The sequence below is a fragment of the Malania oleifera genome, chromosome 6 (genome assembly GCF_029873635.1).
Source record: "Malania oleifera isolate guangnan ecotype guangnan chromosome 6, ASM2987363v1, whole genome shotgun sequence".
Lineage (NCBI taxonomy): Eukaryota > Viridiplantae > Streptophyta > Magnoliopsida > Santalales > Ximeniaceae > Malania > Malania oleifera.
In genome coordinates, this window is record NC_080422.1 from 58,332,797 (window position 1) to 58,352,299 (window position 19,503).

The window sequence follows — 19,503 nt, forward strand, 5'->3', positions numbered from 1 at the left end:
AAGCATTTTATAGTCTAAGTTAGTCATATCTTTCTTTTCTTTTGAAATATGTTTTCCATCAACTGTTTTAGTGGGGATAAGATTTCCATCCATGACTACTTCCCAAGCTTTCCAATCCATGTGTTGGAGATATATTTCCATTCTCTTTTTCCAAAAAGTATAATTGTATCCACAAAAGATTGGTGGACGGGTTGAAGATTGGCCTTCACCAAAGGGTGCTACTCCAATATTTGCCATTAGATCTTTTTATACTTTCTTGTTAGGAATCTCTATAACTAGGCTCTGATACCAATTGAAATTAGGAATAGCTTCCCAAGAGGGGGGGGGGGGGGGGGTGAATTGGAAACTTTTTATATTTTAATATGTTTTTCTAATCCTTTTCTTTAGATACTGTATAAAAACACAACAGATAATTTATAAACACTCCTTAGAATACTTGTAATCTAAATAGACAAGATAATCAATAAAACTAAAACAATTTAATCACTCAATCAAGGATGATATTGCTTTTGTTGATTTCCCTATGAATATGTATAACCTGCTTTGAAATAAATTTTAGTATGCACCTCACTTGATTTAAGATTTCCGCAGATTAACCAACGTACTCCCTTTTGGGTTTCCGCAAACGGTTAATCGAAACGTACTTTCCAAATACCAAGAATTCTTGTTTCTTTTTCTTTGAAACTTGTTTCCTACACTTTGAAATCACATAGCAAGTAAAGTATATAAAATAGAGAGAAAGACACAAGATTTTTACGAGGTTCGGCCTCAACACAGCCTACATCCTCGCCCTTGGCAAAATACCAAAGGTTTTCACTATAGCAGTTCCGTTACCAGGTGGAACAACGCCTGTTTACAATCACTCCTTTGGTCAAGGCTAGAGCCCGCCTTCTCCAAACAATATTACCTTGTTTGGTCAATGTTCCAATAGCCTGGAATCGTCCAAAATCTACAAGAGAAATATCAAAACCTGATGTACAAGAGAAGCTCACTCACAGAGCAGATTAGTACAGATAAGAACTATGTACTTCAAAAGATAAAATATCAAGAATGAAATAAAATTTTGAAGCTTTTCAAAGAATTCACCAAAATCCTTTTCTCCAGATGAGAAATCAGTAATTCTTCAGGATTTGATGAACAAAAGATTAGAACAACAGTACTTTTAACTTTGCAAGAGATTGAGTAGAGTATTTTGAGAACAAAAGAGCTTTGAGATAATTTGAATGCTTGGGATAATATTTTTATTCACAAGAACCATGTATTTATAGGCTTCTAAGTAGGTTTCCTTGTTGCAAGAGTTTCCTTAAAAAATTTCCCAAGATGTTAGAAAATTTGGGTTTCAAACGGCTACAATTAAAATAAGAGTTTTAAAATTTTTGCCCGTTGAACAGTGTTCAGACGTCTGAAGTGTCAAGGTCAGACGTATGAAGTCTCTTAAACCCTTAAAAAATAGAACTGGATATAAGGTCAGACGTCTAAAATCAGGGTTCAGTCATCTGATGTCGCAGGTTCAGTTATCTGAAGTCGCAAGTTCAGACGTTTGAACTTGCTGCTGCAACTCTCTAACTGTTCTGGAAATTCTTCAGACATATGCACTTAATCTTCAGACGTCTGAAGTAATTCTTCAGATGTCTGAACTTAAGGTTTAGTCATCTGAAGTTGTCACTTCAGTCATCTGAACTGAACAGTTCAGTCATCTAAACTCCCAAAAACTTGTTTTAAAAATTTTCTTCTTTAACACTATTTTGCTCTCCCATGATTTTATAAAAACTCAATTCAATATATTTAAATAGGTCTTTAAACCTTGATAATCTCTTAGAAAAAGCTTGAAAATATATTTCAAAGATATTTTTCCTTTTGAAATACTTACAAATATGTTTCCTAAGCCTTCATGCTTGAGTTTTCTTTGCTCTTGAGATTTTTTGAACAATTTGCTTGAGCTTCAAATATGTTAGACCCTCTTTGGAACATTGAGAAGTTATCTTCATACTTGACTTGTACTTATTCTTCTCTTAAACCATACTTGAGCTAAATTTAAGCATGCTTTGAGTCACACTTGATCCATATTTCCTAAAACATAAAAAACTCAACCTTTTTCAAGTTAAATCATCATTTGTTTGTTATCACCAAAACCAATTGAAAAACCTTGCTAGGTCAACAACACCCAACCAAAGAATTTGATTCAATCAACACAAACCAATGATTCACAATGTAATGCTACCAACTTTTGAATAATTCAATGCTCTCAACAAGATAACCAAAACAAGATTCACACTAAAGAATAAATTCAGTAAAGCTTCCAATATTCAGAAATTAAGTAACTCAAAGTAGAGTTTTGTTAGAATTGGTGTATTCCCAAGAGGGGAGCGAATTGGGTATTTAAAAATTTCTCCTCTAGGTTCAACTAGTTCAGCAACAGTATATTCACAACCTAGAGTCAGTTCACCTAAAAGCACAGATAAGTAAAATGTATGGAATTTAAATCATGCGCATAATTCACACAATAACATACACGTGTGGTAAATATAAAGTACGAAAATATAAACTGACACACGATATGTTATCGGGGTTCGGCCACCTATGCCTACGTCCCCGCCTTTAGCTCGCAAGCCCAAGGATTCCACTAATGGCTAACCTAATGAGTGGAGCGGCACCTAATACAACCAGGTCAATTAGCACAGGGCTGACCTCAACCTTTACAACCAGGTCAATTAGGGGGCTGACCTTAACCAACACGCCTTAACAAGATGGCACAACTAGCTTTCCTAATCGGGTCTAAGTTAGTTCGGGACTATTTCACAGGGCTAACTAGTCTCCCTCTTCAGGTCCATGCTTGGAAATACAATAGTATTTTTCTCAATCAAGTTGGTACAGTGATTGTGCTTTCATGTAAAGCAAATATGTACCCAATACGTGCAAGTAATAATCAATCCACAGCAAACATGTAAGAACTATAAGCTCGATGGTGTATATGTGCAATCTACACGCAATATTATGACTTAATCTAATCAAGCAAAAGAGTGATCAAGCAAGCTAATCTTTGAAAGCAAAGTAAATGAAATCTTAATATCAGCTTAGTGTTTCAAAGATGCTAGCAATATTATTCAAATAAACTTGAAATATTTTCTCAAATTGTATCAAGCACAAGAGTTGTTTGAAAGCAAGCTTAGAAAAATATTTTGCACACAAAAATAATTACTCAAGGAATCTTGCAATGATAATGCAAAGATCCTCAAGCTAAAGAGTTTTCCTAGCACAAAATTTATCAAGTTAAATTTGTGGGAAGAACTCAAGCCAAACTCTCAATAAAAATCAAACAATACAAATATCAATGAGAGTATAGGGCTTTGTAGGATCACTCAAGATGTACTTACTCAAAAAGATTTGGCAAGGGAATGATGGGTATATGAGATGTGTATGAAGGAAGGGCACTCAAAAAGTCAGAGAGAATTTTCTTAATCTAACTCCCTAATCTCCTGTTTATTTTAGCAAATGATCTCATATATATAGACATAGGGAGAAATATGACCGTTAGGGACATGAAGGGTATTATGAGGATTGTTTTAAAACGTTTAAAAATAATTAACCCCATTTAAAAAAGTTAACTATGGTAAAAAAATCATGTCCAACCCAAGAGCACCGATAGACCGAGGCAAGTTCGGTTGACCGAAGTTCTTGAGATTCGGTCGACCGGGCATGAAATGAACTATAGCTTCGGTCAACTGAACTTGTAAGTCTATCGGCGATTTTTCATTTCTACGAGGTTCGGTCGTCCGGAACCATTTTGAACTGAGCCGGTCGGTCGACCAAACTAGTCGACCAGGAGGTCAATAAAGTTGACCCTTGGGGAGTTCGGTCAATCGAGGTCAAATGAATTGCGTGACTTCGGTTGATCGGGTTATGGTCAACTTGTTGACCCAGCACCGGTTCTGTCGACCGGACATTTTTGTACAGGGTAGTTTGGTCGATTGAGTGTGCATATTTAGTGCATTTCAGTCTTGGTTCAGGCATTCAATCACTCTAATCAAATGACCAATCATATGTATGCATGAGTGAGTGTCCTAGAGTCATTTTTAGGCCTTTTTGAGTGCACCGAAAAAATCTGGTGTCCGTCGACTGAAGGGTGTTTCCTAAGGTCTTTCTATGGTCATTTTGATTTTCAGAAGATGTGTAGGGACCTAGAGTTGTTCTAAGGTCTTTGAGCTTGTAGTTCCTACATACATGAAATGCAGATTATTACGAACCTTTTCTTAATTAAATATTAAAGACCTGAATAGAAATTACAACAATTAAATTATAATTAGGGTCTTCAGGGTCTTCATTTTCTTCCAGGTCTTTGAGTTCCATCATATGATATCGCCAAGATAAACCTACACATCAACTCGGTAGACATTAAGTACCTGAGTATTTGTCATAATCAAAATAGGGTATGACCCATAGGGTCAACAATCTCCCCCTTTTTGATGATGATAAATACTTGCCTACTTCTCCCCCTTTTGGACACAACCAAAAGGGTCTAGATAAACATTCAAATATATATAGGAAAATAAGAAGAAAATATCATTTTTATACACAATAAGTTTGGAAAGTTTTTGAAAAATTTCGGCAGCATGCCGTTTGAAAATAGGACTTTCCAAAACAAATCCTGTATAAAAAGGACTTGTTTGAGTTTATAAAACCTAACAATTTATCCACAACTACTCAAACAGTTTAGTATTCTCAATACATAAAATAGAAGTATAACTTTCAGTCATTCAAGAGATAGAATATCCATGCAATGCAAAATGAATGACAAAGATAACTTCAACAATTTTACTCATAAACAATACAACTGGTCATTAAAATGATTTAAATAACATGAAAAACAGAATTAGACCATAAATATGCACAACCCATTACAAACATATCATAAGACTCGTGGAAGATTTGACTTAAAGGCACACGACATATGATACCAAAAAGAAGGTTTGAGCATAAACATAGTCTAACTAATTCACATGCATTTTTATGTGAAGTTACCAAACCAGTTATGCAAGTTAAACCATATAGTAAATAATAATAATAATAAGGCAAGAGAGAAAATAAATTTAGTTTCGAAATAAATTCTTGCCATATGGTATTACAATATATATATATATATATATATATATATCCCCTTTATGATATTTGTTTAAAGTACTAGGGGTGTGCATGCAGAAAAAGAAACTTTAATTTTAAAACAAGCAAGCACAAATTTAGCATAAATTTTCTGGTTTGTCAATTAAGCACATACTAAGATATAACCAAAAAACCATAACCATAATGATTATAAGCATTTAACAATCACATGCTCGATCATATGACAAATAAAATAACATTTGGCAAAGAAATATATATCAACTTAATATTTTCACAAAGGTCACTTCAGTTAAGCATATGTCACAGTGAGTTCACAATAGATCTAAGCTAAAAATATTTATGAGCAAAACAAGATAGGAATTTATGCCTAGATGCTCCCCCTATCAATTTGAGTACATGCTTAGATTATTTAACTGCTTATACTAACCAAAGATTAATTTCATTATGCTTAGTAGTATAAGTCATCAATCCAAATCTTTAAAATCAACTATACTGAGTATTTGTCAATTGCATTTATCACTTGATTAGTATAGTAGTCCCTATAGATCATAGATGCATAAGAGAATGTATATTGAGGCATGCAATAATGTTCATGACCCAAGAACATTCCATATCAAATCATAAGCCTTTAAGCACTAGGTATAATGTTTAGGGTATTCTCAAGAGCCTCGATATTTTAGTGGATGAAAGTGATGCATATGGATTCTTTAAGTTCTTTCTATAGGGATGGAGTTGGGCTCCCTTAATTATTTAATGATTATGCAAGGATGAATTTTAATTTTCTATTTGGTTTCACTAATCCTTTCAAAAATATTTTAACATTAATTTTATCATAATCATCCTTAGCACAAGGTTTTATTTTGGGAAAATTCTTGTCAAAATTTCGGCAGCATGTCGTCTGTAAATCGAATATTTTCCCATAAAACTTGTACTTGATAGGTTCAATTAAGCAATTATAATTAAGTTCAAGGCACACGAGAACCTATATCTGCTACCAGCGTGCAATATACATCAATTGCATCCGCCATGTAGGAGACTTTCAATACAAGCATGCAATCTAGTAGTAATCAACAACTTAACAAAATATAATCCATCCATTAATGAATATAAATCGTAGAAAGCAGAGGATAGATTTGAGTTTAGCAAAGGCTTTTATTCATTAAGGCATTCAAACATGTAGTATAATTATAAGAGCATTTAGTTAATATAACAATCAAAGAAAGATGCTCCCCCTGAGTTATGCGCTTATTCAATTTATGCCTTTTCTTAATTATCAACTTTCTTTAGCCAAGGTTATTAAGATTTTCAATGAATTTAGACTTGGCATGAATGCTTTAGGCTTATTAGACCAAAAAGTCACAGTGAATGTTTCTTTAAGTGTACTATGCCTATGTCTTCCTCTTTTCTTATGAATCTCAATATGTGAGAGAGAGGCCCAAACAAGAATGGCTTTCGACTTAAAATTGCACATGCATAGGTTTACTTGAATTTTATACATTTATCTAGATTGAGACCTAGGCGATCATATTAGCCATTCAACTTCATTTAAGATATGAAGCTCTAAAGGATTTGACTTGAAAGATGAGAGCTTTGTGTGAGAAATAAAGAATGAATACTCTTAAAGATTAAACATTTTATTTAAGAGAGTATTCAAAAGTAGCACATTGTACAAGATAAGCTTTCTAAAGAATATGTCCTAGCTTATTTTGGCAAAGAGCATTTTGGAGGATATGAATAACTAGTAACTGACGATCTTTGGTGATTGGAAAGTATCATTTAGATATTATCACAATTTGGGACAAGGATACAGGTAGATAGGTGAAACCTTACCGAATATGATCATGGTTTGGTAAGGATTTCCTATGAATGAGATAAACCAAAATTAGAGGATTTTTATATTTTTGGTTCAAAGGAAATATTTTGATTTTAATCAATGAAATTTGAATCCCTTAGTGGTTGCTTCTAATTTTGACAATAGCAAGATGTCTTATGAAGAGCACATTTAATGTATATTAATCATTTATAATCAATTGTGCTTTAAGCCTAAAGTGATGAATAAATTTTATTTGAGGCCTTTATGTTCATGGAATGTCATTAGGGAAGAATGATATCTAACAAGATGAATTCCCTAAGACTAAACATGTGCAATGGACAAAAATATGCTTAACTTAGGATATCTACATTTAGGCATGGATTAAGCATTAAGAATTTTATACTGAGCAAAGATGCTTTAGTCCATTTGGAAGTGAATTTTATTAAAATTTTAAATTGGCTTGCTAATCTTATGATTCTTAGTATGGCAAAAGTGTATAGTGAATACATATACTAAAAATTTTCATTTTGAGCACTAACCACTTCCTAAACCTACAGTCATCACAACCCCCTAAACTTAAACCTTGAATCTAAGGAAGCATTAAATAATTAAGTAGTATTAATTTAAATCCATTTCATTTCCTTTTCTAAGCCTCTGGCACTTCTAAGTAAGCAATTAAGCCATACGTGCCACATAGTTTTGCAAAATAAGCAGGTATTGAATATACATAAAAGATTGTGCTTATTTATTCTATTTTTCTTCAGTGAGACTAGACTATTGGTTTTATACAAACAACCTGAATCCTTTTTGAAAAGAATTTTCTTTTTAAGTCCGAAGGGGTTGTTTAGGTTATCTTTCTCACTTGAGGATTCGAAAAACATTTTAGAATGATTTTTAATTTTTCTTTCTAAGCAAATGATTTTCAAAACCTTCTCAAATTTTCTCCTTTCTAGAGTGGCCTGATATTCTTTCAAATCATTTTAGTGCTTTGCCACCTTTTCATTATCAATTTTCAAAAATGTTTTCTTCTTTGATATCTCAACTAGAATTCTATGCATTTTAAATGAGGTCTTTTCTAGTTTTCCATATGAAAGCATCTCATCAAATGATTCATCACATGATTTATCAAATTGATAAACACATGAATCATTGCATTCATTCATACCATCATCATCACAAGAAACATTTGAAGATTCATCACAAAATATATTATAGGAATCAATAGATGAATCATCACATGCAATATTAACAAAATTATCATTACGTTCAGTAGATGATTCAACATATGACACAACATAGCATTCAACAAAGGAATTATAAATCGATTTATCATTAGATTTAGTACGTGTTATATAGCAACATTCGCAACAGGGGTCAGCAAAAGAGATAGAGTGAGAATCATATACCTCACTGACTACAAATGTTGCATGCTCATGATTTACCGCCTCTTGATCATTTGAACTTGGAGCATCCAGAGGAGTAATCTCTTTCTCTTGGGTCTCTCCATATTTTCTTTCAAGTTCATCCCAGATATCCTTTACACTTGCACTTACACATGCCAAAATCTCAAGTAAAATATTAGACTCTAAAGCACAATATAATATATCCATGGCATTATAATTAATCATGTTAAAATCATTTTCATTTATTTGTGCACATCTTCCTTTAGCAGTCATAAGTCAGAACCTCCAGTCCATAGATTTTAAAAATATGGTCATTCTAAATTTCCAGGTGGTGTAATCGAAAAAATAATGGAGGACTGGTAGGTGACTGTTCCTTTCCGAATGGGGGTACACCAATATGAGTCATCTCGATCTTTTAGAAAAAATGTCTAAGTCAATGCCACGAGGCTCTGATACCAATTGTTAGAATTTGTGTATTCTCAAGAAGGGGTGAATTGAGTATTTAAAAATTTCTCCCCTAGGTTCAACTAGTTCAGCAACAACATATTCACAACCTAGGGCCAGTCTACCCAAATGAGTAGATAAGTAAAATATATGGAATTTAAATCATGCACATCATTCACACAATAACATACACGTGCGGTAAATATAAAGTGCATAAATATAAACAAAGACATGATATGTTATCGAGGTTCAGTCAATTGTGCCTACGTCCCCACCCCTAGCTTGCAAGCTCGAGAATTCCACTAATGGCTCATTTAATGGGTGGAGCAGCACCTAATACAATCAAGTCAATTAACACAGAGCTGACCTCAACTTTTACAACCACATCAATTAACGTGGCTGACCTCAACCAACATGGCTTAACAGGATGACACACCTAGCTTGCCTAACTGGATCTAAGCTAGTCCGGGACTATTTCATAGGGCTAGTCTCCCTTTTTAGGTCCGTGCTTGGAAATGCAACAATATTTTTCTCAATCAAGTTGGTACAGTGATTGTGCTTTCATGAAAAGTAGATATGTACCTAATAAGCGCAAGTAATAATCAATCCACACCAAACATGTAAGAACTATAAGCTCGGTAGTGTATATGTGCAATCTACGCTCAATATAATGACTTTTTCTAATCAAGCACAAGAGTGTTCAAGCAAGCTAATCTTTGAAAGAAAAGTAAATGAAATCTCAATATCAGTTTAGTGTTTCAAAGATGCTAGCAATATTATTCAAACAAACTCGAAATATTTTCTCAAATTGTATCAAGCACAAGAGTTGTTTGAAAACAAGCTTTGAAAAATATTTTGCACACAAAATAATTACTCAAGGAATCTTGCAATGATAATGCAAAGATCCTCAAGCTAAAGAGTTTTCCCAGCACAAAATTTATCAAGTCAAATCTGTGGGAAGAATTCAAGCCAAACTCTCAATAAAAATCAAACAATACAAATATCAATGCGAGTATAGGGCTTTGTAGGATCACTCAAGATGTACTTAATCAGAAAGATTTGGCAAGGGAATGATGAGTATATGAGATGTGTATGAAGAAAGGGCACTCAAAAATTTAAATAGAATTTTCTTAATTTAACTCCCTAATCTCTTGTTAATTTTAGCAAATGATCTCATATATATAGACATGGGGAGAAATGTGACCATTAGAGACATGAAGGGTATTATTAGGACTATTTTAAAACGTTTAAGAATAATTAACCACATTTAAAAAAGTTAATCATGGTAAAAAAATCATGTCCAACCCGAGAGCACCGGTCGACCGAGGCAAGTTCAGTTGACCGAAGTTCTTGAGGTTCGGTCGACGGGGCTTGAAATGAACTATAGGTTCGGTCGACCTGACTTATAAGTCTAAGGGCGATTTTTCATTTTTACGAGGTTCGGTTGACAGAGGCCATTTTGAACTGAGTCGGTCGGTCGACCAAACCATTGAGTTCCTGCACGTGGGAACTCGGACGACCAGGGCATTGCAATGTATTTTCTTCTCAGTCGACTAAGAGGTCAATAAAGTTGATTGCTGGGGAGTTCAGTCGAATGGGGTCAAATGAATTGCGTAAGTTCGGTCGACTGAGCTATGGTCAACTTGTTGACCCAGCACCGGTTCGGTCAACCGAGCATTTTTGTACAGGGCAGTTCGTTCGACCGAGTGTGCACATTTAGTGCATTTCGGTCCTGTTTCAAGCATTCAATCACCCTAATCAAATGACCAATCATATGTATGCATGAGTGAGTGTCCTAGGGTCATTTATAAGTATTTTTTAGTGCATCGAAAAAATTCGGTGTCGGTCGACAGAAGGGTGTTCACTAAGGTCTTTCTATGGTCATTTTGACTTTTAGGAGATGTGTAGGGACCTAGAGTCATTCTAAGGTCTTTGAGCTTGTAGTTCCAACATGCATGAAATGCAGATTATTACAGACCTTTTTCTTAATTTAATATTATAGACCCGAATAGAAATTACAACAATTAAATTATAACTAGGGTTTTCAGGGTCTTCATTTTCCTTTAGGTCTCCGAGTACCATTATATGATACCGCCAAGATAAACCTGCACATCAATTCAGTAGACATTAAATACCTGAGTATTTGTCATAATCAAAATAGAGTATGACCCATAGGGTCAACAAGTTTGATAAAAGCCATGTTTTAATGAAGCATAATTAAAAATTCCAACGTACTTCCAAAACTCAGATTTTAAATAAACTTTCAATTAATGAGTGTTGGGTGTTAATCAATCAATGTACTCCCTTATGGTTTCTGCAAAAAGTATTGATCAACCAATGTACTCCTGTTTGGTTTCTACAATCCCAAAGTCAAATTAATGTTTGGTTTATTTTATATCCAATCCACACAATTTATAGAATTTGTTAGCCTTGGTGCAATCCCAAGAGGGGGGGGGGGGTGAATTGGAGATTTAAAAATTCATTCATAGGTTTACTAGTCTAACAACAGTAATACGCAACCTAGGGTCTGTTTATGTAATCATAAATAAACATACACGTGCAGGAATATAAATTGCAGAAATATAAACAGTGCACACATGATATGTTATCGGGGTTCGGTCAACTGTACCTACATCCCCGCCTTGGCTCACCAGCACAAGGATTCCACTATAAGCTCACTTCACAGGTGGAGCAGCACCGATTACAACTAGGTCAATTAGCAGGGCTAACCTCAACCTAACCACACCTTACCAAGATGGTGCACCTATCTTTCCTAACCGGGTCTAAGCCAATCCGGAACTATTCCACAGGGCTAGTCTCCCTCTTCAGGCCCACGCCTAGAATACAACGAATATAAAAATTTGCATACACAAAAATATGCTTCTACACAATAAGCAAGTATGTACTACAATACTCAAAGTATAATCAATCAACCACACATCAATAATATAGGAATTGTAAGCTCGGTGATGTGATTTTGTGTAAGCAACACTTAGCAATGTATAATCTCAAATATGCTTAAGGGTGTTCTAACAAGCTAATCTTTGAAACAAGATATAACAAATCTAAATAATAGATTAGGGTTTCAAAGATGTTAGCAATAATATTCAAACCAACTCAAAAATATTTTCCTCAATGAAATAAGTACAAGAGTTTTTTGAAAAATATAGGTTGTTAAATATTATGCACACAAAAATTATTGTTTGAGGAATCTAGCAATAACAATGCTAAGAACCTCAAGCTAATAAGTTTTCCCAACACAAGATTTATCAAGTTAAATTTGTGGGTTAACTATTGTTTAACTCTCCAAAATCAATAACAATTAACAAACAATATAGTGAGAGTATTAAGCCGTTTGAAATGGAGTAATAGCATAATAGAAACTCTCACAATACTTGAATTGATCAAAGGAAGGTGTGTATAAGAGTATTTGACGTAGTGTAGGCAAGATAGACATTTTAAATTTGAGAGGATTTTTCACTAATGATCTTACTAATCTTGTGCTAATTTTCACAAATGAGCCCCTATATATAGAAGTGGGTTAAATGATGACCGTTGGGGACACCAAAGTAACTCTTAATATTGTTTTAAAACCATTTAGAAATATTAACCTTATTTAACCGTGGTAAAAATTATTTCAACCCGAGAGTTTTGGGTGGCTGATCCACGGTTCGGTCACCCAAATAGACTTAGTCAAAAAAAATATTTTTGGAGGTTCAGGTACCCGAGTCAAGGTTCGGTTGGCTGAATCGAGGCGATTTCCAAAAGGTCCATGATTCGATCACCTTATCCATAGTTTAGTTTACCGAACTCATGTGTTCAGTCGCCTAAGGCTAATTTGAACGTGAAGTTCGGGTTGCCGAGTTGATGGGAAAAGTGAAAGTCATGGTTCGGTCGCCCGTGGACGGTACGTTCAAAATGGTTCGGTCGTCCGAAACCCAATTCAAAAAGCTGACTCGTCAAGGGTTCGGTCACTTAAGGTGTTTTAAACACCTGGGGTTCAGTCGCCTGACCTCTCACTATTTTTTCCTATTAAGCCCTATTCATTTTAATTGATTCCCTTGATAATGCAAATGATTATGGGACTATTTTATGTGTTTGTGTGGGGACCTAAGGATTTTCTAAGGTCTATGAGTTTACAATTACTTACATGCGTGACATGCAGAGATTATTATAGACCTTTTCCTATATTTATTATTAGAGACCCGAATTGAGTAATAATATAAATTACAACACAAGAAAACTTCAGGGTCTTTATACTTTGAGTCTTTATGTGCCATCAATTGATTTGCTAATATATACCTGCACACAAACTGGATGACCATCAAATACTTGAGTATTTGTCATTATCAAAACCGAGTATGACCTATGAGGTCAACATTCTCCCCCCTTTTGATGATGACAAATACTTGCCTACTTCTCCCCTTTTTCGCAACAACAAAAATGGCCTAAATAAACATTTAAGTATATATAGGTAAATAAAAGATAAATATCATTCAAATACAAATACAATATATATTACAACAAACTAATTAAGCATGAGAATACAATTTTGTCATGATAAGCAACTCAATTAATCCAGTATGATCAAGACATAAAATATAGATATAACTTTCAATCATTCAAGAGATAGAATAGCCATACAATGCAAAATGAATGACAAAGATAATCTCAACAATTAAGCACAAAAACAATAAAACTGGTCATTTAAATGATTTATATGACATGAAAACAAGGCTAGACCATAAATATACACAAACCATTGCAATTGAAACATATCATAAGATCCATGGAAGATTTGAGTTTAAAGCACACGACATATGATAGCAAATAGTTGGTTTGAGCACAGACATAGTCTAACAAGTTAGCATGCATGTACATGTGAAGTTATAGATCTTAAGAATTTAATAATCACATGCAAGATCATAAGGCAAATCAAATCACTATGGCAAATTAACATATTTCAAGTTAAGATTTTCAATAAAGTCACTACATTTTAGCACATGCCACACTTGATTTAATAATAGATCTAAGCTAAACATATTTAAAAGCATAACATAATAGGATTTTATGTTTAGATGCTCCCCCTTTCAATTTGAATTGTAGCTTAGATGAAATAAGCTACTTATACTCATCAAGATTGATTTCACAAGGTAAGTCAAGAGTATAAGCCATTCATTTTAAATCCTTTAACCCAACCATACTGATGATTTATCAACTATATTATTATTATGGTCATCCCTATAGGCCACAGATGCATCTTAGAAAACATATTAATGCATGAACTAATACCCATAACCTATAACAATCCATATCTATACATAGACATTTAACCATTGGATATGATGTTCAGTATTTTCTGAAGAGCCTCAATATTTAAGAATGTGAATTGATGCATATGAATTTTTAAGTTCTTTCTATAGGGATCAAGCCGAGCTCCTCTAATTATTCGATGATTATGCTAGGATGAAATTTAATATTCAATTATTTCACTCATTCTTTCAAAAATATTTTAACATTAATTTTATCATAATCATCTATGTACAAGGTTTTATTTTTGTAAAAATTCCTGTCGAAATTTCAATAGCATACCATCTGTAAATTGGACGTTTTCCCATAAAACCTGTACCTGATAGGTTCAAATAAGCAATTTTTAATTCATTTCAAGCATGCAAGAACCTACAATCCACCACTAGCATGCAATTCATATCAACTGCATCTGCCATATAGGAGACATTCTAAATTAAGCATACAATCAATTATTAATCAACAAATGATACAAGAGATAAACTATCCATTAGAAGATATACTCATTTAACACATAATGAATAGTAGGAATTTAGTGCTTTTCACATGAAGGCATATGGGAGATAAAAATCATGAGAGCATTTAATGTATATATATTCATGAAGAGAAATGCTCTCCTTGAGTTATGCACTTATTCAATTTATGTCTTTTCTTAATTATCTACTTTCTTTAGCCAATGTTATTAATATTTTCAATGAATTTAGACTTGGCATGAATGCTTGAGGCTTAGAGGACCAAAATTTCACAATGAATATTTTTTTCAAAGTTATAAGCCTACAATGCCTCTTCTCTTATGAATTTCAATATGTAAAAGGCCCTAAGTTGGAATGACTTTTGATTTAAACTACTCATGCATAGGTTTCTTTCAAATTTCATTTCATCATCTAGATTTGAAGCCTAATTGACACACTCTAAAAATGAGCATCTCGGAAGCTATCCCAAGTATAAGAGTTCAATCGTGTAATACTTAACCCAAAGGCCAGATCGTCTCATCAGGGAATGCATTTTAATTCCAAACTCGTGTAATTCCAAAAGAAATTAAGAAAATAAAAATTATCTGAACATAGTTCAGAATCAGTTTCTTGGTATTTTAGAGGTTTTTGCAATAGAATTTAAATTTTAACTGAAAATTAAATATGCATGAAATAACTTAAATAAATACCATATTCAATGCTAGAATAATGAAAGAATTAAACCCTACAATCATTCAACTAAATAAAAATATTAACTTTAAACGTAAACCCAAGCAAGAATACACTGTAAATAAAAACACCAACTTTAGTAATAAAAACACCCAAAGAAAATAATTAAATCCCTATAAAAACTTTAAATAAAAAGACAAATTGAAATTAACAATAATAATGCTCAAACAAGAATTTAAATGTAAGAGAGAGAGAGAGAGAGAGAGAGAGAGAGAAAGAGAGAGAGAGAGAGAGAGATTTAAATAGAAATTTATATAGTAAAAAAAAGTTCTTAAATTAAACAAACTATTTTTAAACAAAAATTAATCCAAACTTTGAATAAATTAAAAACTTAACAATAAAAATAATTTAAAAAAAAATTGAGTTCAAAGAAAGAAAGAGATGAGAGAGTAAGGGAGAAAAGAGAAGAGAGAAGAGAGAAGAGAGAGAGAGATAGCTGAAAATCTAAGAGAGGCTAAGGGTCTTCTGCTGTCCTGCGCACCGCCACCTCCCGCTGCTCCCTTTTCCCCCATAAACCCTCCTCCTCCATAAAATATCCTATTCCCCCTCTAATATTTTTCCCTAGCCGTGTCTCCTCTTGAGATAGGTGCATGGGCCATTTTTTTTTTTTTGTGGCCTAAGACTCCTTTTTTCCTTAAGCACTGCACATGGCCCAGTGCAACAACTTCACTTTCAAGCCTAATTTTGACCTAGTAAACGTTCGAATTAACAAAAGGCTATTTATTAATGAATTGTAGATATCTTAGTAAGATTTCCAATGCCACTTGAATCACACAAATATGATGTCAGATGAAAGAGTTATGATTAAAATATCAAAATACATTTAGGCTGTCTCTTAGCGAATTTCAGACTTGGATTGTTGCCCACTTTTCATTGCATGATACGGATTCATGTGCATGAAGCCCACGTAGTCTTCTCACATGATCACTCAAGATATTTGAGAATGTTTTGAAAAGATTTTTTGAAATCCAAAAACAAATACAGACATCCTAAGATATTGCAACGAATATGCAATACTCATAAGTTTAATACAAGTCTTCTTAGGAGAGACTTATTAACAAAGTCCCTTAATAACACTTAGATTTGGCTCTCAATAAAAATTATTTCAAACAACCACCAACCAAGTGAGAGCAAACCTTTGAGCAAACAATCACTCAAGGCAACTTACAAAGAGTTTAGGGAATAGGAGAAGGTAAGTATGAGTGAATGGAGTGTGAAAATGACTAGTAGGAATTTTGAGCTTGAGAAAGAATTTCTTAATCAAGTTGGCTAATCCAATTACTAATCATTCCAAATGAAGGGGTATTTATAGACTACCCTTGAATTATAATCGTTAAGGACATGTTTGGAATTATTAGAAAAGATTTAATGATATTTAATTATTTTAACCCTATTTTACTGAGTTAACCGCGGTAAAAAAATGGATCCAACCCGAGAGCACCGATCGACCAGGACAAGTTCGGTCGACCCAAGTTCTTGGGGTTCGGTCGACCGAGCCAAAAATGAACTGCCTGTTTGGTCGACCGGATATGTATATCCGAGGCAATTTTTCAGTATATCCGAGGTTTGGACAACTAGGGTGATTTTGAACTATATTGGTCAGTCGACCAGAGCATTGGTTTCCCACACATGGGAACTCAGTCGACTAGGTTGGTGGTATACAATTCTCGCTCGGTCGACTAGGAAGTCAAAATGTTGACTTCTTAGGAGGCTTGGTCGACCGGGGCCAAATGAACTACACAGTTCAGCTGACCGGGCCGTGGTCAATCGGTTGACCCGGTCCAGGGTCAGTTGATCGGGGGCAAAATAAACATGAAGGGCCGGTTGACTGAAGGTGCACATTTTGTGCAATTCGGATCTATTTCATGCAACAAATACCCTATTCAAAGGTCTAACACATACATGTGAAATAGTGAGTGTCCTAGGGTTGTTTGTAGGTCCTGTTTCATTTAGTTTTGGTTTGAGCTTACGTATTAGATCATGCACATGATGTGTGTGAGATTATTACAAACCAAAAGCCCTAATTACTATTATAGACCCTTCACATGAATGAAATATATTACAATATAAAATAGTTGGGTCTTCAATATTCACTTTCTTTATCTGCATCTTGACATGTCAATTTAAGTTCCTACACATAACCTCAAACACTCATTAGATATAATGAGTATTTGTCATTATCAAAACTGGGCGTGGCCTATAAGGTCAACAAAGTTGTACCTCTTGTAAGCAGCTGATTGTAAGGGAAGATCCGTCCCAATTTAAGGAGCAGAGATTATAGTGGAATTCTTGAGTGGGTTGCTCAAGGCAAGGACGTAGGCCGAGTTGGTTGAACCAGGTAAAATTGCGTCTGTCTTCCCTCTTCCCTTATCTTTTAATTTCCGCAACGCACTTCATTATTTACATTGCATGTATGTATGTTGAATAATCTCACACAAACTTGATAGATTAGTAAATAAGTTTGAAAGAATTTTTAAAATACCCAATTCACCCCCCTCTTGGGATTACACTTAAATTAACAATATTATTGAATTTAATAGAGTTATGGCTTGCAAAATAGTGAAAGAAATTTGGGATGATCTAGAAGCAACTTATGAAGGAATCGTTGATGTTAGAGACAGTAGGATTGATATGTTAACTAGTGAATATGAAGCCTTCGAAATGAATTCGGATGAAACCATCACTAGTATGTATACAAGATTTACTCACATAATAAATTCTCTCAATGCCTTAGGAAAGACCTACACCACCTATGAAATGATTCAAAAAATACTTAGAGGTCTTCCACCTATATGGGAACCTAAGGCCATTGTAATAACAGAAGGTAGGAACCTTAAAACCACTTCACTAGACAAACTTATAGGTTCGTTGCTCACTTATGAAATGACCTTGAAAGAAAGGAATCCTGAACCTAAGCATAAGAAGTCTATTGCTTTAAAAGCTGCTAATGAAAGCTCAAGTGATGATGATAGTGAATCAAGTGATCTAGACCAAGATGAATTGGCATTTATAACTAAAAGACTTGGCAAGTTCTATAGAAGAAACAAAAAGTTTCCTAGAAAGTTTAGTAAAACAAATTCTGAAAAAGGGGAAACAAGTAGGAAGGAAAACAAAAATAAAAATGATCCATCTACTGTTATCATTACAAAAAGCCAGGTCATATTAAACTAGAATGTCCTTAACTCAAGAAGGAAAAGAAGAAAAAGAAGACAGCTATGAAAGCAACATGGGATGACACGAGTTCAAGCAAAATGGAAGATGAGACAAGCGGGCAAGAAATAGCTAACATGTGCTTCATGGCACATAATGAAGAGGTAAATTCATACTACTCCTTATCAGAAGAATCCAATAGTGAATCATGTGATGAATCTTGTGATAGCATGTCTTCATACAAAGAAATTCAAGCTGAGTTGTTTGTCTTACATAAAAGATTTATCAAAGTTTCTAAAAGAAATATAACTCTAAAAGAACAAAATTAAAATCTAATGAAACAACTTGAAACCTCTAAATCTATTGAAAAAGAGAAAGAATCCCAATTTGAAAATCTAAAAGAGAAAATAAATGATATGTCACAAGAAATAGAAAAAATACAAGTAGATGATCAAAATAAGAAGAATTTAGAAATAATTGATCTTATGAAGACACTTGAGGATAAAGAGAAAATTATCTGCAACTTCACAAAAGGAAAAGAAAACTTTGAGAAAATGATTGGACAACAAAGAATGCATGGAAATAAAGAAGGAATCGGTTATAATGGAATAACAAATAAAAGAAATAAGAAGTTGTTCATGGGGTACTTTGTGAAAGAAGCTAAACACTATGCGAGTACTTCTTCAACTAATGTACATGAACATACCACTTGCTACATGTGCAAGAACAAAGGACATATCATGTTTAACCACCCCCTTAAAAGAAATATGTTAAGGTTAAAAATGAATGGAAAGAAAATAATGGAACTAGATATAATTTAAAGAAAATTAAGAAAGTTTGGATTCCAAAAGCAACATCTTAAATCTTTCATTGTAGGTATGCTTTAGGACAACACCATCAAAAGAAAAGTGGTACTTGGATAGTGGGTGTTCAAGACACATGACCAGAGATAGAACCAAGTTCACCACATTAACACAAAAAGATGGGGGATACGTAACCTTTGGTGACAATGGCAAAGGTAAAATTGTTGGAATTGGCAAAGTAGGTAAGGAGCCCTCACTTACAA

At 33.9% G+C, this 19,503-nt stretch overlaps 1 protein-coding gene across 1 annotated transcript in view; it reads left to right on the top strand.

The window, feature by feature from the left end:
• Nucleotides 1-18,502: 18,502 nt before the first annotated feature.
• LOC131158613 (uncharacterized) overlaps nucleotides 18,503-19,503 on the top strand; it is a 96,201-nt gene continuing 95,200 nt past the window's right edge. Inside the window, exon 1 of the mRNA XM_058113478.1 lies at nucleotides 18,503-18,601. Coding sequence (XP_057969461.1) covers nucleotides 18,503-18,601 — 99 coding nt within the window. The remainder of the gene's footprint in view (nucleotides 18,602-19,503) is intronic.